This window comes from Oncorhynchus keta, chromosome 4 (genome assembly GCF_023373465.1).
Source record: "Oncorhynchus keta strain PuntledgeMale-10-30-2019 chromosome 4, Oket_V2, whole genome shotgun sequence".
NCBI classification, from domain to species: domain Eukaryota; kingdom Metazoa; phylum Chordata; class Actinopteri; order Salmoniformes; family Salmonidae; genus Oncorhynchus; species Oncorhynchus keta.
Genome location: NC_068424.1, coordinates 74,776,479 through 74,792,065, shown reverse-complemented (window position 1 = coordinate 74,792,065; position 15,587 = coordinate 74,776,479). Strand labels below are relative to the sequence as shown.

Below are 15,587 nucleotides of genomic sequence, written 5' to 3'. Positions count from 1 at the left end.
GCTCTGTGGAGGCTTTATACAACGTGGGTGTGTGTTCATCACATCAGAGGATTCTGGATCAGTTGAGAATTGATTTCAATTCGGTCAATACTTTGTGTTCATCACTTCAGAGGATTCTGGATCAGTTGAGATTTTAATTTTGTCAGTCTTTTGTGTTCATTACGTCAGAGGATTCTGGCTCAGTTGACAGTTGGATCAGGTCAAATACAAGTGTCAAATCTGCACACTAGAGAAGACAACCTTGACCAACACTAGAGAAGACAGCCTTGACCAACACTAGAGAAGACAGCCTTGACCAACACTAGAGAAGACAGCCTTGACCAACACTAGAGAAGACAGCCTTGACCAACACTAGAGAAGACAACCTTGACCAATCTTGGCAACTTTTTTCATTCTTATTTGTTTTTTCATTTCATTTGAGTGGAGTTTTTCAACTTTTGTCAGGTACATTTGTTGGCTCAGATCAGTCATGGATGGAGGTTCACTTTCAGTAGTATCATCATCATCATCGTCTGAGCAGGAGGCAGATTCTTCACCCTACAGCGTCAGTGCTCTCCTACAGAACCCAGAGGAAAAAAGGTATGCATGTCCAAAACACCACCACAGTGTGGATGATTAAAACCAGCTGACATATCTGTCTCCTTGGAAGTTGTGGGAATGCACGTTTTTGATTTCCCATTGTTTCTGGGAAACGAAGCCATATGTTTCCTGACCACTAAAACGGAATGTTTTTTTTAAACCTCCTGAGAACACCAGTAAACATTTAGCCTGTTCTGGGAACATACATTTTTTTGGTTGCAGGGATGTTCTGAGATCATTTTACTGCTAGCTTAGATGAACTGTTTTGAATTCCAAGCACAAATATGACACACAGAAATGAATTTGCTTAGGCATTAATCATGCAAACATGACTTTTTTTATTTTGACATGGCATCGGTGAGATTTGAACTTAACCTTGCTATCCATGGAATAAGTCCACTCCGCCTCAAGGATCACAATAGTATGCCATGTTTTTAACTCATACAAACCTGTTCATTTTAGTCTATTCAACCAGACCCTATTTTAAAGGGGAAAACACACTTAACCAGATAGAGGATAGGGATAGTTTTGTTGATACTGAGAAAATAATGTTTGTTTTTTAATTCAATTCTTAGAACGTTACACATTTTTTATGGAATTTTTTTGTTATGTTCTGAGAACATAACTTGAAATAGAACCATAAGGATACCTGTGGAAAACCTTATGCTGAAGTACTGAAATTCCAACCGAAGGTTTTTTCTTAACGTTCTCTGAACAATTTGAGAACATCACTTTAAATATAGTCGTAAGGAAACCTGTAGAAAACATTATGGAAAGGTTGTATGCAAAATAACCATAATACAACCAGGCTCTCACCAAATTCTACAAAACATATGGTTCTTAAAACGTTATGTGCTAGCTGGGAAAAAACTTGCAATACTATCAGTGAATAACAGGGTGTATGTGAATAAATCAGATGTGGGTGGTTCCATACATTAAAAAAAGGAACTTGGTACGTCAGGGGAGTTTCCCAGGTCAATAAGTTGAATTGTCCATCACTGTTCTGGTCACATGACTACTGTTGAGGCTCTATGACTTGTTCAGAAGCATTAAAGGGGAACCAAGAGCTATGTTCCAGAGTTATAGTAAGTGCCAGTGCACTACCTTCTCAGCAGAGGCTGTGGTGCATTCACATACAAAAAAATAAAACTCATTATTTGGCCATTTGTTTCCAAATAAAACACTACTTTGACTGCAGTGCAATGATCTGTTTACTCCTGTGGAATGACATTGCAGAATGATAATTAGATCATAGAGTCCTGTTGCACGGAAGGTTTTTATCCTGAAATTGTTTTGTCCCAGAAGTGGCTGAGACTAGCTTGTGCAATAACCCAATTATCAATTCTTCTGTTAGTAGTATAGCCTGCTACTGCACAGCACCCACACATCAAAAGACATTGACGGCATCCCAAATGGCTTCTTATTCCCTATATAGTGCACTACTTTTGGCCAGAGCTCTATGGGCCCTGCTCAAAAGTAGTGCACCATGAAGGGAATAGGTTGCCATTTGAGACACAGTCATTATTTGGTTCATAATGTGTGGGCCAGTAGTAAAGCCATACTCCCTACTCAGAGAGAATAGGCCAGTAGTAAAGCCATACTCCCTACTCAGAGAGAATAGGCCAGTAGTAAAGCCATACTCCCTACTCAGAGAGAATAGGCTACTAGTAAAGCCATACTCCCTACTCAGAGAGAATAGGCCAGTCGTAAAGTCAAACTCCCTACTCAGAGAGAATAGGCTAGTAGTAAAGTCAAACTCCCTACTCAGAGAGAATAGGCTAGTAGTAAAGTAATACTCCCTACTCAGAGAGAATAGGCCAGTAGTAAAGCCATACTCCATACTCAGAGAGAATAGGCCAGTAGTAAAGCCATACTCCCTACTCAGAGAGAATAGGCTACTAGTAAAGCCATACTCCCTACTCAGAGAGAATAGGCCAGTCGTAAAGTCAAACTCCCTACTCAGAGAGAATAGGCCAGTAGTAAAGCCATACTCCCTACTCAGAGAGAATAGGCCAGTAGTAAAGTCATACTCCATACTCAGAGAGAATAGGCCAGTAGTAAAGTCATACTCCCTACTCAGAGAGAATAGGCCAGTAGTAAAGTCATACTCCCAACTCAGAGAGAATAGGCTAGTAGTAAAGTCACACTCCCTACTCAGAGAGAATAGGCCAGTAGTAAAGCCATACTCCCTACTCAGAGAGAATAGGCTACTAGTAAAGCCATACTCCCTACTCAGAGAGAATAGGCCAGTCGTAAAGTCAAACTCCCTACTCAGAGAGAATAGGCCAGTAGTAAAGCCATACTCCCTACTCAGAGAGAATAGGCCAGTAGTAAAGTCATACTCCCTACTCAGAGAGAATAGGCCAGTAGTAAAGTACTCCTATACTCAGAGAGAATAGGCCAGTAGTAAAGTCATACTCCATACTCAGAGAGAATAGGCCAGTAGTAAAGTCATACTCCCTACTCAGAGAGAATAGGCCAGTAGTAAAGTCATACTCCCTACTCAGAGAGAATTGGCCAGTAGTAAAGTCATACTCCCTACTCAGAGAGAATAGGCTAGTAGTAAAGCCATACTCCCTACTCAGAGAGAATAGGCCAGTCGTAAAGCCATACTCCCTACTCAGAGAGAATAGGCCAGTAGTAAAGTCATACTCCCTACTCAGAGAGAATAGGCCAGTAGTAAAGTCATACTCCCTACTCAGAGAGAATAGGCCAGTAGTAAAGCCATACTCCCTACTCAGAGAGAATAGGCCAGTAGTAAAGTCATACTCCCTACTCAGAGAGAATAGGCCAGTAGTAAAGCCATACTCCCTACTCAGAGAGAATAGGCCAGTAGTAAAGTCACACTCCCTACTCAGAGAGAATAGGCTAGTAGTAAAGTCATACTCCCTACTCAGAGAGAATAGGCCAGTAGTAAAGCCATACTCCCTACTCAGAGAGAATAGGCCAGTAGTAAAGTCATACTCCCTACTCAGAGAGAATAGGCCAGTAGTAAAGCCATACTCCCTACTCAGAGAGAATAGGCTAGTAGTAAAGTCATACTCCCTACTCAGAGAGAATAGGCCAGTGGTAAAGTCATACTCCCTACTCAGAGAGAATAGGCCAGTAGTAAAGCCATACTCCCTACTCAGAGAGAATAGGCCAGTAGTAAAGTCACACTCCCTACTCAGAGAGAATAGGCTAGTAGTAAAGTCATACTCCCTACTCAGAGAGAATAGGCCAGTAGTAAAGTCATACTCCCTACTCAGAGAGAATAGGCTAGTGGTAAAGCCATACTCCCTACTCAGAGAGAATAGGCTAGTAGTAAAGTCATACTCCCTACTCAGAGAGAATAGGCCAGTAGTAAAGCCATACTCCCTACTCAGAGAGAATAGGCCAGTAGTAAAGTCATACTCCCTACTCAGAGAGAATAGGCCAGTAGTAAAGCCATACTCCCTACTCAGAGAGAATAGGCTAGTAGTAAAGTCATACTCCCTACTCAGAGAGAATAGGCCAGTAGTAAAGTCATACTCCCTACTCAGAGAGAATAGGCCAGTAGTAAAGCCATACTCCCTACTCAGAGAGAATAGGCCAGTAGTAAAGTCATACTCCCTACTCAGAGAGAATAGGCCCCATACTCCCTTCTCAGAGAGAATAGGCTAGTAGTAAAGTCATACTCCCTACTCAGAGAGAATAGGCCAGTAGTAAAGTCATACTCCCTACTCAGAGAGAATAGGCCAGTAGTAAAGTCATACTCCCTACTCAGAGAGAATAGGCCATTGACCATTTATATTTTTATAGGATAATCCATTATTTCCCCAGCATGGCAGCCTGCTGAAGAGGAAGGAAGTTATCATTTATATTTTTTCATGTTAGATTACAATAAATGACCAAACTGCCACGGGAAGAAATAGCATCTTGGTGTCCTTCCAAGACAGTGTTTATGATTGAAAACTTCCTTAATCTGGGTCACATTAATCTGCAGTCCAAGAGGAAGAAAACATGTTGGATATTCAGGACACAGAAGGGCTGTTGATCCATCTGTGAGGTTGAATGGACTCGACAATGTTGTTGATGGACATGCTCTTTAACTCACTATAACATACTATATTGGATTCAAGACAAATCAAAACATGCTGGTTCATGCCTCAAAATTAGTGTTCTTTCATTCTGATGATACCCTAGTTTTGAGAAAAACAACCTTATTCTGGAAACAAGAGATTATAAAGGGACCTCATTTGCCTTAAACACACAAAAACACCTTAACTGAAATCCTTACCTTTGTCATTGAGCTGATGAAGCCATCAAGGCTTGAACAAGCTGATCTCAGGATGCAGGGTTTCCTCTTGACACAAGAAGCGTGCAGGAGACACAGCACAGGGATCATTAGATGGCGATGATGATTTGAATCTGCCACAGTTGACAGGTAGCTCACAGGGGAATGGACTAGATCAGGAGTAGACAGCCTTGTTCCAGGAGTGCTGCCGGATACTGAAGGATTTTGTTCCAACTAGGCACCACACCTGCCCAACTGAGCTAATTGGGTGTTTGAGAGTGATGGTGGTTGTGTTTGCAGGCATGTGTAAATGCTACACGGTGTTACTGTGTATGCGTGTGTGTAGGTGTGAGGTCGTTCATAGTAGTAGTTCATGCTCCTCTATGTGAGTACAAGTATGTTTCTATCTGCTTGCAGGTGCGCTATGTTCAGGCGAGTGCTGTTGGTTTCCTACACAATATTCTCACTGTGTGTGTGTGTGTGTGTGTGTGTGTGTGTGTGTGTGTGTGTGTGTGTGTGTGTGTGTGTGTGTGTGTGTGTGTCTGTGTGTGCTTGTGTGTGCTTGTGTGTGTGTGTGTGTGTGTGTGTGTGTGTGTGTGGACGAAGGTGGTGGAGGAGGAGATAGTCCCTGCTGGTGAGAGGTTGTTGTCCGGGGAGGACCAGGGGTCTCTGATCACTGACAGTATGTCAGTCACCTCAGCTGACCAGGAGAAACTACTACTGCTCAACAGGAACACTGAGCTACGCAGAGTCAACAAAGAGGTGACACACAAAACTACACCGCAACTAACTATAGGAATTAAACCAGAGACAAGTGTACCACATTCTGTGAATACAAACTATTTTGGACGAGGCCAGAATGGATGATGGTGATGATGATGTATGTCTGTATTAGCTGATGACGGTGGCGATAATGATGTGTCTGTGTTAGTTGATGAAGCTGAATGAAGACTGGGACCATGTGTATCGCAGCACAACTCTGAGTCTCCAACAGAGAGTCGAGACTCTGGAGCAGGAGAGCAACACAGTCAAACAACTCAACAATACGCTGCTGCTCAAAGTAGACCACGAACAGGTAGACCACGAACAGGTAGACCACGAACAGGTACCGACAGACCGGCAGAGGACACACACGCACACATGCACAAACAGATTAACGTATGTGCACGCACAAACACACTGACAGACACACACACTCGTACACACACACTGACTGTATCCTGACTGTGTTTCTGTAGAACAAGAGGGAGTACTATGAACACACACTGATGCAGGAGTTGAAGAAGAACCAGCAGCTACATGAATACGTCAGATTGTTGGAGAATAGACAACATCACATAGACACCACCAGAGACTGGACAAAGAGCACACAGGTGAGCCCCATGACTATCATCATTATTACCTCTAGATCCTTTTAAAAGTGTATGTACTCTGTCATGCTTTCTTTTAGACTGTATCTATACTATATATACCACATACAGTTGAAATCGTAAGTTTATATACACTAAGGTAGGAGTCATTAAAACTCGTTTTTCAACCACTCCACAAATTTCTTGTTAGCAAACTATAGTTTTGGCAAGTCGGTTAGGACATCTACTTTGTGCATGACACAAGTCATTTTTCCAACAATTGTTTACAGACAGATTATTTCACTTATAATTCACTGTATCACAATTCGAGTGGGTCAGAAGTTTACATACAAAAAGTTGACTGTGCCTTTAAACAGTTTGGAAAATTCCAGAAAATGATTCCAGAAAATGACCTCCACAAATCTGGTTCATCCTTGGGAGCAATTTCCAAATGCCTGAAGGTACCACGTTCAGCTGCACAAACAATAGTACGCAAGTATAAGCACCATGGGACCACGCAGCCGTCATACCGCTCATGAAAGAGACGCGTTCTGTCTCCTAGAGATGAACATGCGAAAAGTGCAAATCAATCCCAGAACAACAGCAAAGGAACGTGTGAAGATGCTGGAGGAAACAAGTACAAAGGTGTCTATATCCACAGTAAAACTAGTCCTAATTCGACATAACTTGAATGGCAGTTCAGCAAGGAAGAAGCCATCTCTCTAAAACCGCCATAAATAACTAGACTACGGTTTGCAACTGCACATAGGGACAACGAACGTACTTTTTGGAGAAATGTCCTCTGGTCTGATGAAACAAAAATAGAACTGTTTGGCCATAATGACCATCGTTATGTTTGGAGGAAAAAGTTGGAGGCTTGCAAGCCGAAGAACTCCATCCCAACTGTGAAGCACAGGGGTAACAGCAGCATGTTGTGTGGGTGCTTTGCTGCATGAGGGACTGGTGCACACAAAATAGATGGCATCATGAGGAAAGGAAAATTATGTGGATATATTAAAGCAACATCTCAAGACATCAGTCAGGAAGTTAAAGCTTGGTCGCAAATGGGTCTTCTAAATGGACAATGACCCCTAGCATACTTCCAAAGTTGTGGCAAAATGGCTTAAGGACAACAGAGTCAAGGTATTGGTGTGGCCATCACAAAGCCCTGATCTCAATTCCATAGAAAATGTGTGGGCAGAACTGAAAAGGTGTGTGCGAGCAAGGAGGCTTACAAACCTGACTCAGTTACACCAGCTTTGTCAGGAGGAATGGGCCAAAATTCAAGCTTGTGGAAGGCTACCCTAAACGTTTGACCCAAGTTAAACAATTTAAAGGCAATGCTACCAAATACTAATTGAGCGTATGTAAGCTTCTGACCCACTGGGAATGTGATGAAAGAAATCAAATCTGTAATAAATAATTTTCTCTATTATTATTCTGACATTTCACATCTTTAAATAAATGGTGATCCTAACTGACCTAAAACAGGGCATTTTTACTAGGATTAAATGTTAGGAATTGTGAAAAACTGAGTTTAAATGTATTTGTAAAATGTATGTAAACTTCCAACTTCAACTGTAGATATATGTATAATGTAACGGTTTTCCTCCTCTTTTGAGGAGGAGTAGGAAGGATCGGACCAATATTCAGCGTGGTAGGTGTTCATATTTTAATGAAATATAACTGACCACTGAATAGAAAAGAACAAGAGAAATAAATGAAAACCGAAACAGTTCTGTATGGTAACACACAGACACAGAAAACAACTACCCACAAATCATAGTGGGAAAACAGGCTGCCTAAGTATGGTTCTCAAACAGAGACAACGATAACCAGCTGCCTCTGATTGGGAACCATACCAGGCCAAACACAGAAATACAAAAACATAGAACAACACATAGAATGCCCACCCCAACTCACGCCCTGACCAAACTAAAACAGAGACATAAAAAAATGTCAGGACGTGACATATAATATATCTACTGTATGTGTCTACCCTCTCCTTCCATCCTGTAGACCAGTTTGAGCACTGTGACCCATCTTCCAGAAACCTCCCCCATCTCTGACACTCCTGGGGGGTCGAATCTGTCCCCCAGCCTCAGCCATGGCACCATACGTGGCCTCTCCTCCTCTTCCGGCCATGGCCCATCATCCCATCTCTTCTCCTCCTCCACCCCAGGTAGAGGGGCCCTGAGTAGTGGTAGAATCAGTATTGGCCCCTACAGGGCACTAGAGGACCAGGCAAACCCCCAGAAGGAGGTGCAAGACCTAAAGGAGCAGCTGGAGGCCCTCAGATGCCAGGTAGTTCACCTCACTTCCCCCTCCACACCCTCCTTCTCCTTACCCCCTCCACTCTCTCCTCCATACTCCTCCCTCCTCCATAACCCTCACACCCTCCTCCCTCCTTCTCCTCCACCCCTCCACTCTCCCCCATCCTCATTACCCCCTCCAATCTCCCTCATTACCCTCCATAACCCTCCACTCTCTCCTCCATAACCCCTCCACACCTTCCTCCATCCTTCTCTCCTTACCCCATAACCCCTCCACACCCTCTCTCCTCCCCCTACCCTCCTCCATAACCCCTCCACTCTTACCCCCTCCTCCATAACCCCTCCACACCTCCTCCATCCTTCTCCTTACCCCCTCCACTCTCTCTCTCCCCCTCCATCTCTCCTCCATAACCCCTCCACTCCCTCCTCCTCCTCCCCCTAACCCTCCTCCACTCTCTCCTCCATAACCCCCTCCACACCCTCCTCCCTCCCTCCTCCTCCTTACCCCCTCCACTCTCTCCTCATTACCCTCCTCCATAACCCCTCCACACCCTCCTCCCTCCTTCTCCTTACCCCCTCCACACTCTCCTCCATAACCCCTCCACACCCTCCTCCCTCCTTCTCCTTACCCCCTCCACGCTCTCCTCCATAACCCCTCCACACCCTCCTCGATACCCCCTCCACTTTCTCCTCGATACCCCCTCCACTCTCTTCTCCATACCCCCTCCACTCTCTCCTCCATAACCCCTCCGCTCCCTCCTCCTCCTTACCCCCTCCGCTCCCTCCTCCTCCATACCCCTTCCGCTCCCTCCTCCTCCATACCCCTTCCGCTCCCTCCTCCTCCATACCCCCTTCGCTCCCTCCTCCTCCATACCCCCTCCACTCCCTCCTCCTCCATACCCCCTCCACTCCCTTCTCCTCCAACTGTGTTTCACCTAGCATTAACTACCAGTGTCCCTGTCCTCTGTCCAGACTGAGATCTATGAAGCAGACTACCAGACAGAGCACAAGGACCACAAACACACCCAGCAGGAGAACAAGAGACTGAGGAGGACAAGAGAGGAGATGAGACAACAGATGGCCCTACTACAGGAGCAGGTAGTGGGATATATATACACACACACACACACACACACACACACACACACACACACACACACACACACACACACACACACACACACACACACACACACACACACACACACACACACACACACACACACACACACACACACACACACACACATATAATATACATGCACACACACACACCTGAATTAATAATGACAGCTGGGCAGATGGGATGTATTGTAACAGATGAGGACATAAACTGACATTGGGTTAAGTTGAACGTGAAAATAATGGGACACAGCATATCCGTAATGACCACATGGTTTCACGAGACATCTGGGAGATGTGCTGCATGTGAATGTACCAACAGGGCTTTGCTGTAAAGATCACTTTTATTTTATATCCTAGGGTCAGAGTCAATTCCATTTTAGGAGAAACTTCTATTCCATATCGTAATGTCTTTTCAAAAGGATTTCATCAAATAGGGATATATTTCTTGAATTGACTAAAAACTAACTAACTAACCACTGTCTCTGGTCTCCTGTGTCCAGCTCAAGGTATATGAGGATGACTTTAGGAAGGAGCGGTCAGACAAGCAGGTCCTGCAGCGTCTACTGATGAAGAAAAGTCCCGCTCTGGTCAAACAGCCGGTCCTGGTCCACCGCTGTAATAACGAGCAGCAGCCAGCAGGGGGAGACAGGAGGCGGCAGAGAGAGGAGCAGAGAGATGCTCACACCAGTACACCCCTGCCAGACCACCACCCGCTGTGCCCCAAACACTGTGAGAGGAGGAACACTGAAGAGTCCACATGAGGCAGACGACACACAAACATGCTCACACACATTGAACTTGTATTACGATGTTGGTATTACCACTAACATGTTGAGGACTAGCCTACTCCAGTCCTGAGTGACTGTGTCTATCTGACAATGAAATTATTTGTATCTATTATCTTTCTCTCAAATTGTATGAACCTTCTGTTATTTCCTAATTCTGCCGATAATGTTGATTATCGACAAAGGGACTGAGTGATTTTCCAGTTGTCTCTGCCTCCTACTTAGATAACATGGTCAACATTACCACCTAGTGGTTTTCTTAATCCTACATAATGTCATGCTTTTTGATGCAGTTGTTGGGACATCTCTGTAAAAGCCACAGTGAATTCAACTAATTAAATACAAATACACCCCTTGATTTCCAATAACACCAGGATGTCCTTAAATACAAGTGTTCAACTTCAGATGTTGTCATTTTCTTAAAACAAATATAACAAATGTATAAAAACTATGAAATACCGTTTTGGTCATTCTTCTAATTTCCCTGAAATTATTCTGCGTCACTCGTCCTCCACACCCTCCAACCAAGCCATGTCTCCTACATAGGCTACCATGCTGTAATCTGCAGAAAAGGGGGACTGAAGATGGGTGGTTACTTTCCAGTGTCACAACATCTCCCATCCACACCTGCTGGTGTCAGTCCTCACCAAAGCTACAGCATACTGCCAATATAGCTTCTAAAATGTCTGATCCCAAATGGCACCCTATTTCCTACATAGGGTACTACTTTCCCCCAGAGCTCATTGAATAGGGTGTTACTTGTCCCCAGGGCCCAGTGAAAAGGGTGTTATGTTTCCCCAGGGACCAGTGAATAGGGTATTACTTTCCCCAGGGCCCAGTAAATAGGGTGCTACTTTTCCCCAGGGCCCAGTGAATAGGGTGCTACTTTTCCCCAGGGCCCAGTGAATAGGGTGTTATGTTTCCCCAGGGACCAGTGAATAGGTTATTACTTTCCCCAGGGCCCAGTGAATAGGGTGCTACTTTTCCCCAGGGCCCAGTGAATAGGGTGCTACTTTTCCCCATGTGCCAGTGAATAGGGTGCTACTTTTCCCCAGGGCCCAGTGAATAGGGTGCTACTTTTCCCCAGGGCCCAGTGAATAGGGTGTTACTTTTCCCCATGTCCCAGTGAAAAGGGTGATACTAGGATAATAGGGTGTTACTTCTCTCTCACAGGTTTACTGGTGCTGCACAGATCAACATCGCACACCCCTCAAATAGCAGGTTTACTGGTGCTGCACAGATCAACATCTCACACCCCTCAAATAGCAGGTTTACTGGTGCTGCACAGATCAATATCTCACACCCCACAAATAGTAGGTTTACTGGTGCTGCACAGATCAACATCTCACACTCCTCAAATAGCAGGTTTACTGGTGCTGCACAGATCAACATCTCACACCCCTCAAATAGCAGGTTTACTGGTGCTGCACAGATCAACATCTCACACCTCTCAAATAGCAGGTTTACTGGTGCTGCACAGATCAACATCTCACACCCCTCAAATAGCAGGTTTACTGGTGCTGCACAGATCAATATCTCACACCCCACAAATAGTAGGTTTACTGGTGCTGCACAGATCAACATCTCACACCCCACAAATAGTAGGTTTACTGGTGCTGCACAGATCAACATCTCACATCCCTCAAATAGTAGGTTTACTGGTGCTGCACAGATCAACATCTCACACCCCTCAAATAGTAGGTTTACTGGTGCTGCACAGATCAACATCTCACACCCCTCAAATAGCAGGTTTACTGGTGCTGCACAGATCAACATCTCACATCCCTCAAACAGCAGAGGCCCAGAAAGAAGAGGTCATGAACCCTCTCCTGCAGGGGGCTGAATCAGGGTCACCGAGTATTTCTTGGTAGTCTTAAATAAATCTACTTTGAAACAAAAGTATACACCTCACACACATGGTTATCAGCTTTAAAAAAATAATACACCTGCACCATGTCAGATATAGAGTTGAAATGTATTTTTAAAATTGAGTGCAATATTACACTTGATATACATCACAGAAGACTGAAATATAACAAAACCGTTTGACATAGAAACACCAGATTTAAATATAGATATTTTTTAATAATGTTTGTTAATTATACAATTATGATAAATAGGAATACCACCAATGACACCATTAGGTCACTTGACTGCAGGAATGGGCTACGGAATGTCCACATGTGGAAGAAGAGTAAAGACAATACCACTTCATCAATTATCCTACTGTAGCATCTCACTGTTTCACTAACATTATAGAATATTATGGAATCACACACAAACACACTATACATAATGTATTCTAAGATGGCACATCAAATGCATGTTTACATCCCATCTAACCCGGATACATGACACGACACCCACCATGTATCCGCATTTAATTCCATCTGACGATAAGTACTTGATTCATTAACGGTACACTTCTCCACTACAGTCTTATTCAAACAAAGCCTTTTGAAAACTTGTCACGCCTTGGTCTTAGTGTTTTGTGTTTTCGTTGATTGTTTGGTCAGGCCAGGGTGTGACATGGGTTTGTTTTGTTGTATTTCGTATTGGGTTTTTGTAGTTATTGGGATTATGGCTGAGTAGGGGTGTTGTATGGGCTTGGCTGCCTGAGGCGGTTCTCAATCAGAGTCAGGTGATTCTTGTTGTCTCTGATTGGGAACCGTATTTAGGTAGCCTGGGTTTCGCTTTGTATTTCGTGGGTGATTGTTCCTGTCGGTCGACCCAGAGAGAGTGCCGGAGCCCGCCTGGGATTCGCTGGAGCAGTGCGAAGAGGGCTGTAGGAGAATGGAGTCGAAGAGAAAGACACGGCAGCGACAGCATGTGCAGTGAAAGGAGGATGAATTATTCGGAGAATGGACATGGGAAGACGTGTTGGATGGAAAAGGTTGTTACACTTGGGAGGAGATACTGGCCGGAAGAGATCGCATCCCATGGGAACAAGTGGAGGCACTAAGGAGAGCAGAGGCAGCCGGAGATAGGAGCCGACGATACGAGGGAACACGGTTGGCAAGGAAGCCCGAAAAGCAGCCCAAAAAAAATATTGGGGGGGGGGGCTTACAGGGAGTATGGCTATGCCAGGTAGGAGACCTGCACAAACTCCCTGTGCTTACCGGGGGGCTAGAGAGACCGGGCAGGCACCATGTTATGCTATGGAGCGCACAGTGTTTCCAGTGCGGGTGCATAGCCCGGTGCGGTTCATACCAGCCCTTTGTATTGGCCGGGCTAGAGTGGGCATCGAGCCAGGTAAGGTTGGGCAGGCTCGGTGCTCAAGAGCTCCAGTGCGCCTGCACGGTCCGGTCTATCCAGAGCCAACTCTCCTTGTTTATTGTGAGGAGCCAAGGAGGAGACCAGAACCAGAGCCGGTGTTAGAGGTGAGCGAAGCAGAGACTGTGAAGGAGTTAATGGGGAAAGTGGAGGAGAGAGTAATGAGGGAGTTGCTAGTATGGTGCTATAGGTACGATATTCGTCCGACGGAGCATGTCGGGGATTTAATGGCACCTGGGTCAGCGCTCCATACTCGTCCTGAGGTGCGTGTTAGTCGGCTGGTGAAAAATGTGCCAGCCTCACGCACCATATAATAATAATAATATATGCCATTTAGCAGACGCTTTTATCCAAAGCGACTTACAGTCATGTGTGCATACATTCTACGTATGGGTGGTCCCGGGGATCGAACCCACTACCCTGGCTTTACAAGCGCCATGCTCTACCAACTGAGCTACAGAAGGACCAGGCCTCCTGTGTACCTACGTAGCCTTGCACGTCCTGTGCCAGTCCTGCTCTCAGGCTCTCCAGTACACCTTCACGGTCCAGTCCATCCTGTGCCACCTTCACACACCAGTCCTCCGGTAGCAGCTCCCCGCACCAGGCTTCCTGTGCGTGTCCTCGATCCTGTAGCACCAGTTCCAGCACCACGCACCAGGCCGTCAGTGTGCCTCGCCTGTTCAGCACAGCCAGAGCCTTCCTTCCCTCCTGCGCTGTCGGAGTCTCCCGCCTGTTCAGCGCTATCAGATCCTTCCTCCTCTACAGCGCTGCCGGAGCCTCCTGCCTGTTCGGAGCAGCCTGAGCTGTCAGTCTGCATGAAGCAGCCAGAGCTGTCAGTCTGCATGAAGCAGCCAGAGCTGTCAGTCTGCATGAAGCAGCCAGAGCTGTCAGTCTGTATGAAGCAGCCAGAGCTGTCAGTCGGCATGAAGCAGCCAGAGGTGTCAGTCTGCAAGGAGCTGTCAGTCTGCATGGAGCAGCCAGAGCTGTCAGTCTGCATAGAGCAGCTAGATCCGCCAGTCAGCCATGATCTTCTAGATCTGCCAGTCAACCAGATTCTTCCAGATCTGCCAGTCAACCAGATTCTTCCAGATCTGCCAGTCAACCAGTCTCTTCCAGATCTGCCAGTCAACCAGAATCTTCCAGATCTGCTAGTCAACCAGAATCTTCCAGATCCGCCAGCCAGCCAGGATCTACCGGAGCCGGCTACCTACCTGAGCTTCATCTCAGTACTGGGCTTCCTCTCAGTACTGGAATTCCTCTCAGTACTGGGCTTTCTCTCAGTACTGGGCTTCCCCTCAGTCCCGGGCTGCCCCTCAGTTCCGGGCTGCCCCTCAGTCCCGAGCTGCCCCTCAGTTCCGAGCTGCCCCTCAGTCCCGAGCTTCCCCTCAGTCCCGAGCTTCCCCTCAGTCCCGAGCTGCCCCTCAGTCCCGAGCTGCCCCTCAGTCCCGAGCTGCCCCTCAGTCCCGAGCTGCCCCTCAGTCCCGAGCTTTCCCTCAGTCCCGAGCTGCCTCAGTCCCGAGCTGCCCCTCAGTTCCGAGCTGCCCCTCAGTCACGAGCTGCTCCTCAGTTCAGTGGGGTTCTGGGTGAGGACTATTAGGCCATGGTCGGCGGCGAGGGTGGATTATCCCGGGACGCGAAGGGGAGGAACTATGACTTTAATGGAGTGGGGTCCACGTCCACGTCCCGAGCCGGAACCGCCACCATGGACAGACGCCCACCCGGACCCTCCCTATGGTTTTGAGGTGCGTCCGGGAGTCCGCACCTTAGGGGGTTCTGTCACGCCTTGGTCTTAGTGTTTTGTGTTTTCTTTGATTGTTTGGTCAGGCCAGGGTGTGACATGGGTTTGTTTTGTTGTATTTCGTATTGGGGTTTTGTGGTTATTGGGATTGCGGCTGAGTAGGGGTGTTGTATGGGCGTGGCTGCCTGAGGCGGTTCTCAAACAGAGTCA

At 46.1% G+C, this 15,587-nt stretch overlaps 1 protein-coding gene across 1 annotated transcript; it reads left to right on the top strand.

Moving 5' to 3' along the window:
* Positions 1-242: 242 nt before the first annotated feature.
* Positions 243-10,822, top strand: si:ch211-153b23.7 (uncharacterized). Its single transcript, XM_052515684.1, has 7 exons — positions 243-580; positions 5,435-5,596; positions 5,766-5,924; positions 6,073-6,207; positions 8,203-8,487; positions 9,429-9,554; positions 10,082-10,822. Exons 1-7 carry the CDS (start codon positions 470-472, stop codon positions 10,340-10,342), a joined length of 1,239 nt encoding a protein of 412 aa, XP_052371644.1. The 5' UTR covers positions 243-469; the 3' UTR covers positions 10,343-10,822.
* The last annotated feature ends 4,765 nt before the right edge of the window (positions 10,823-15,587 follow it).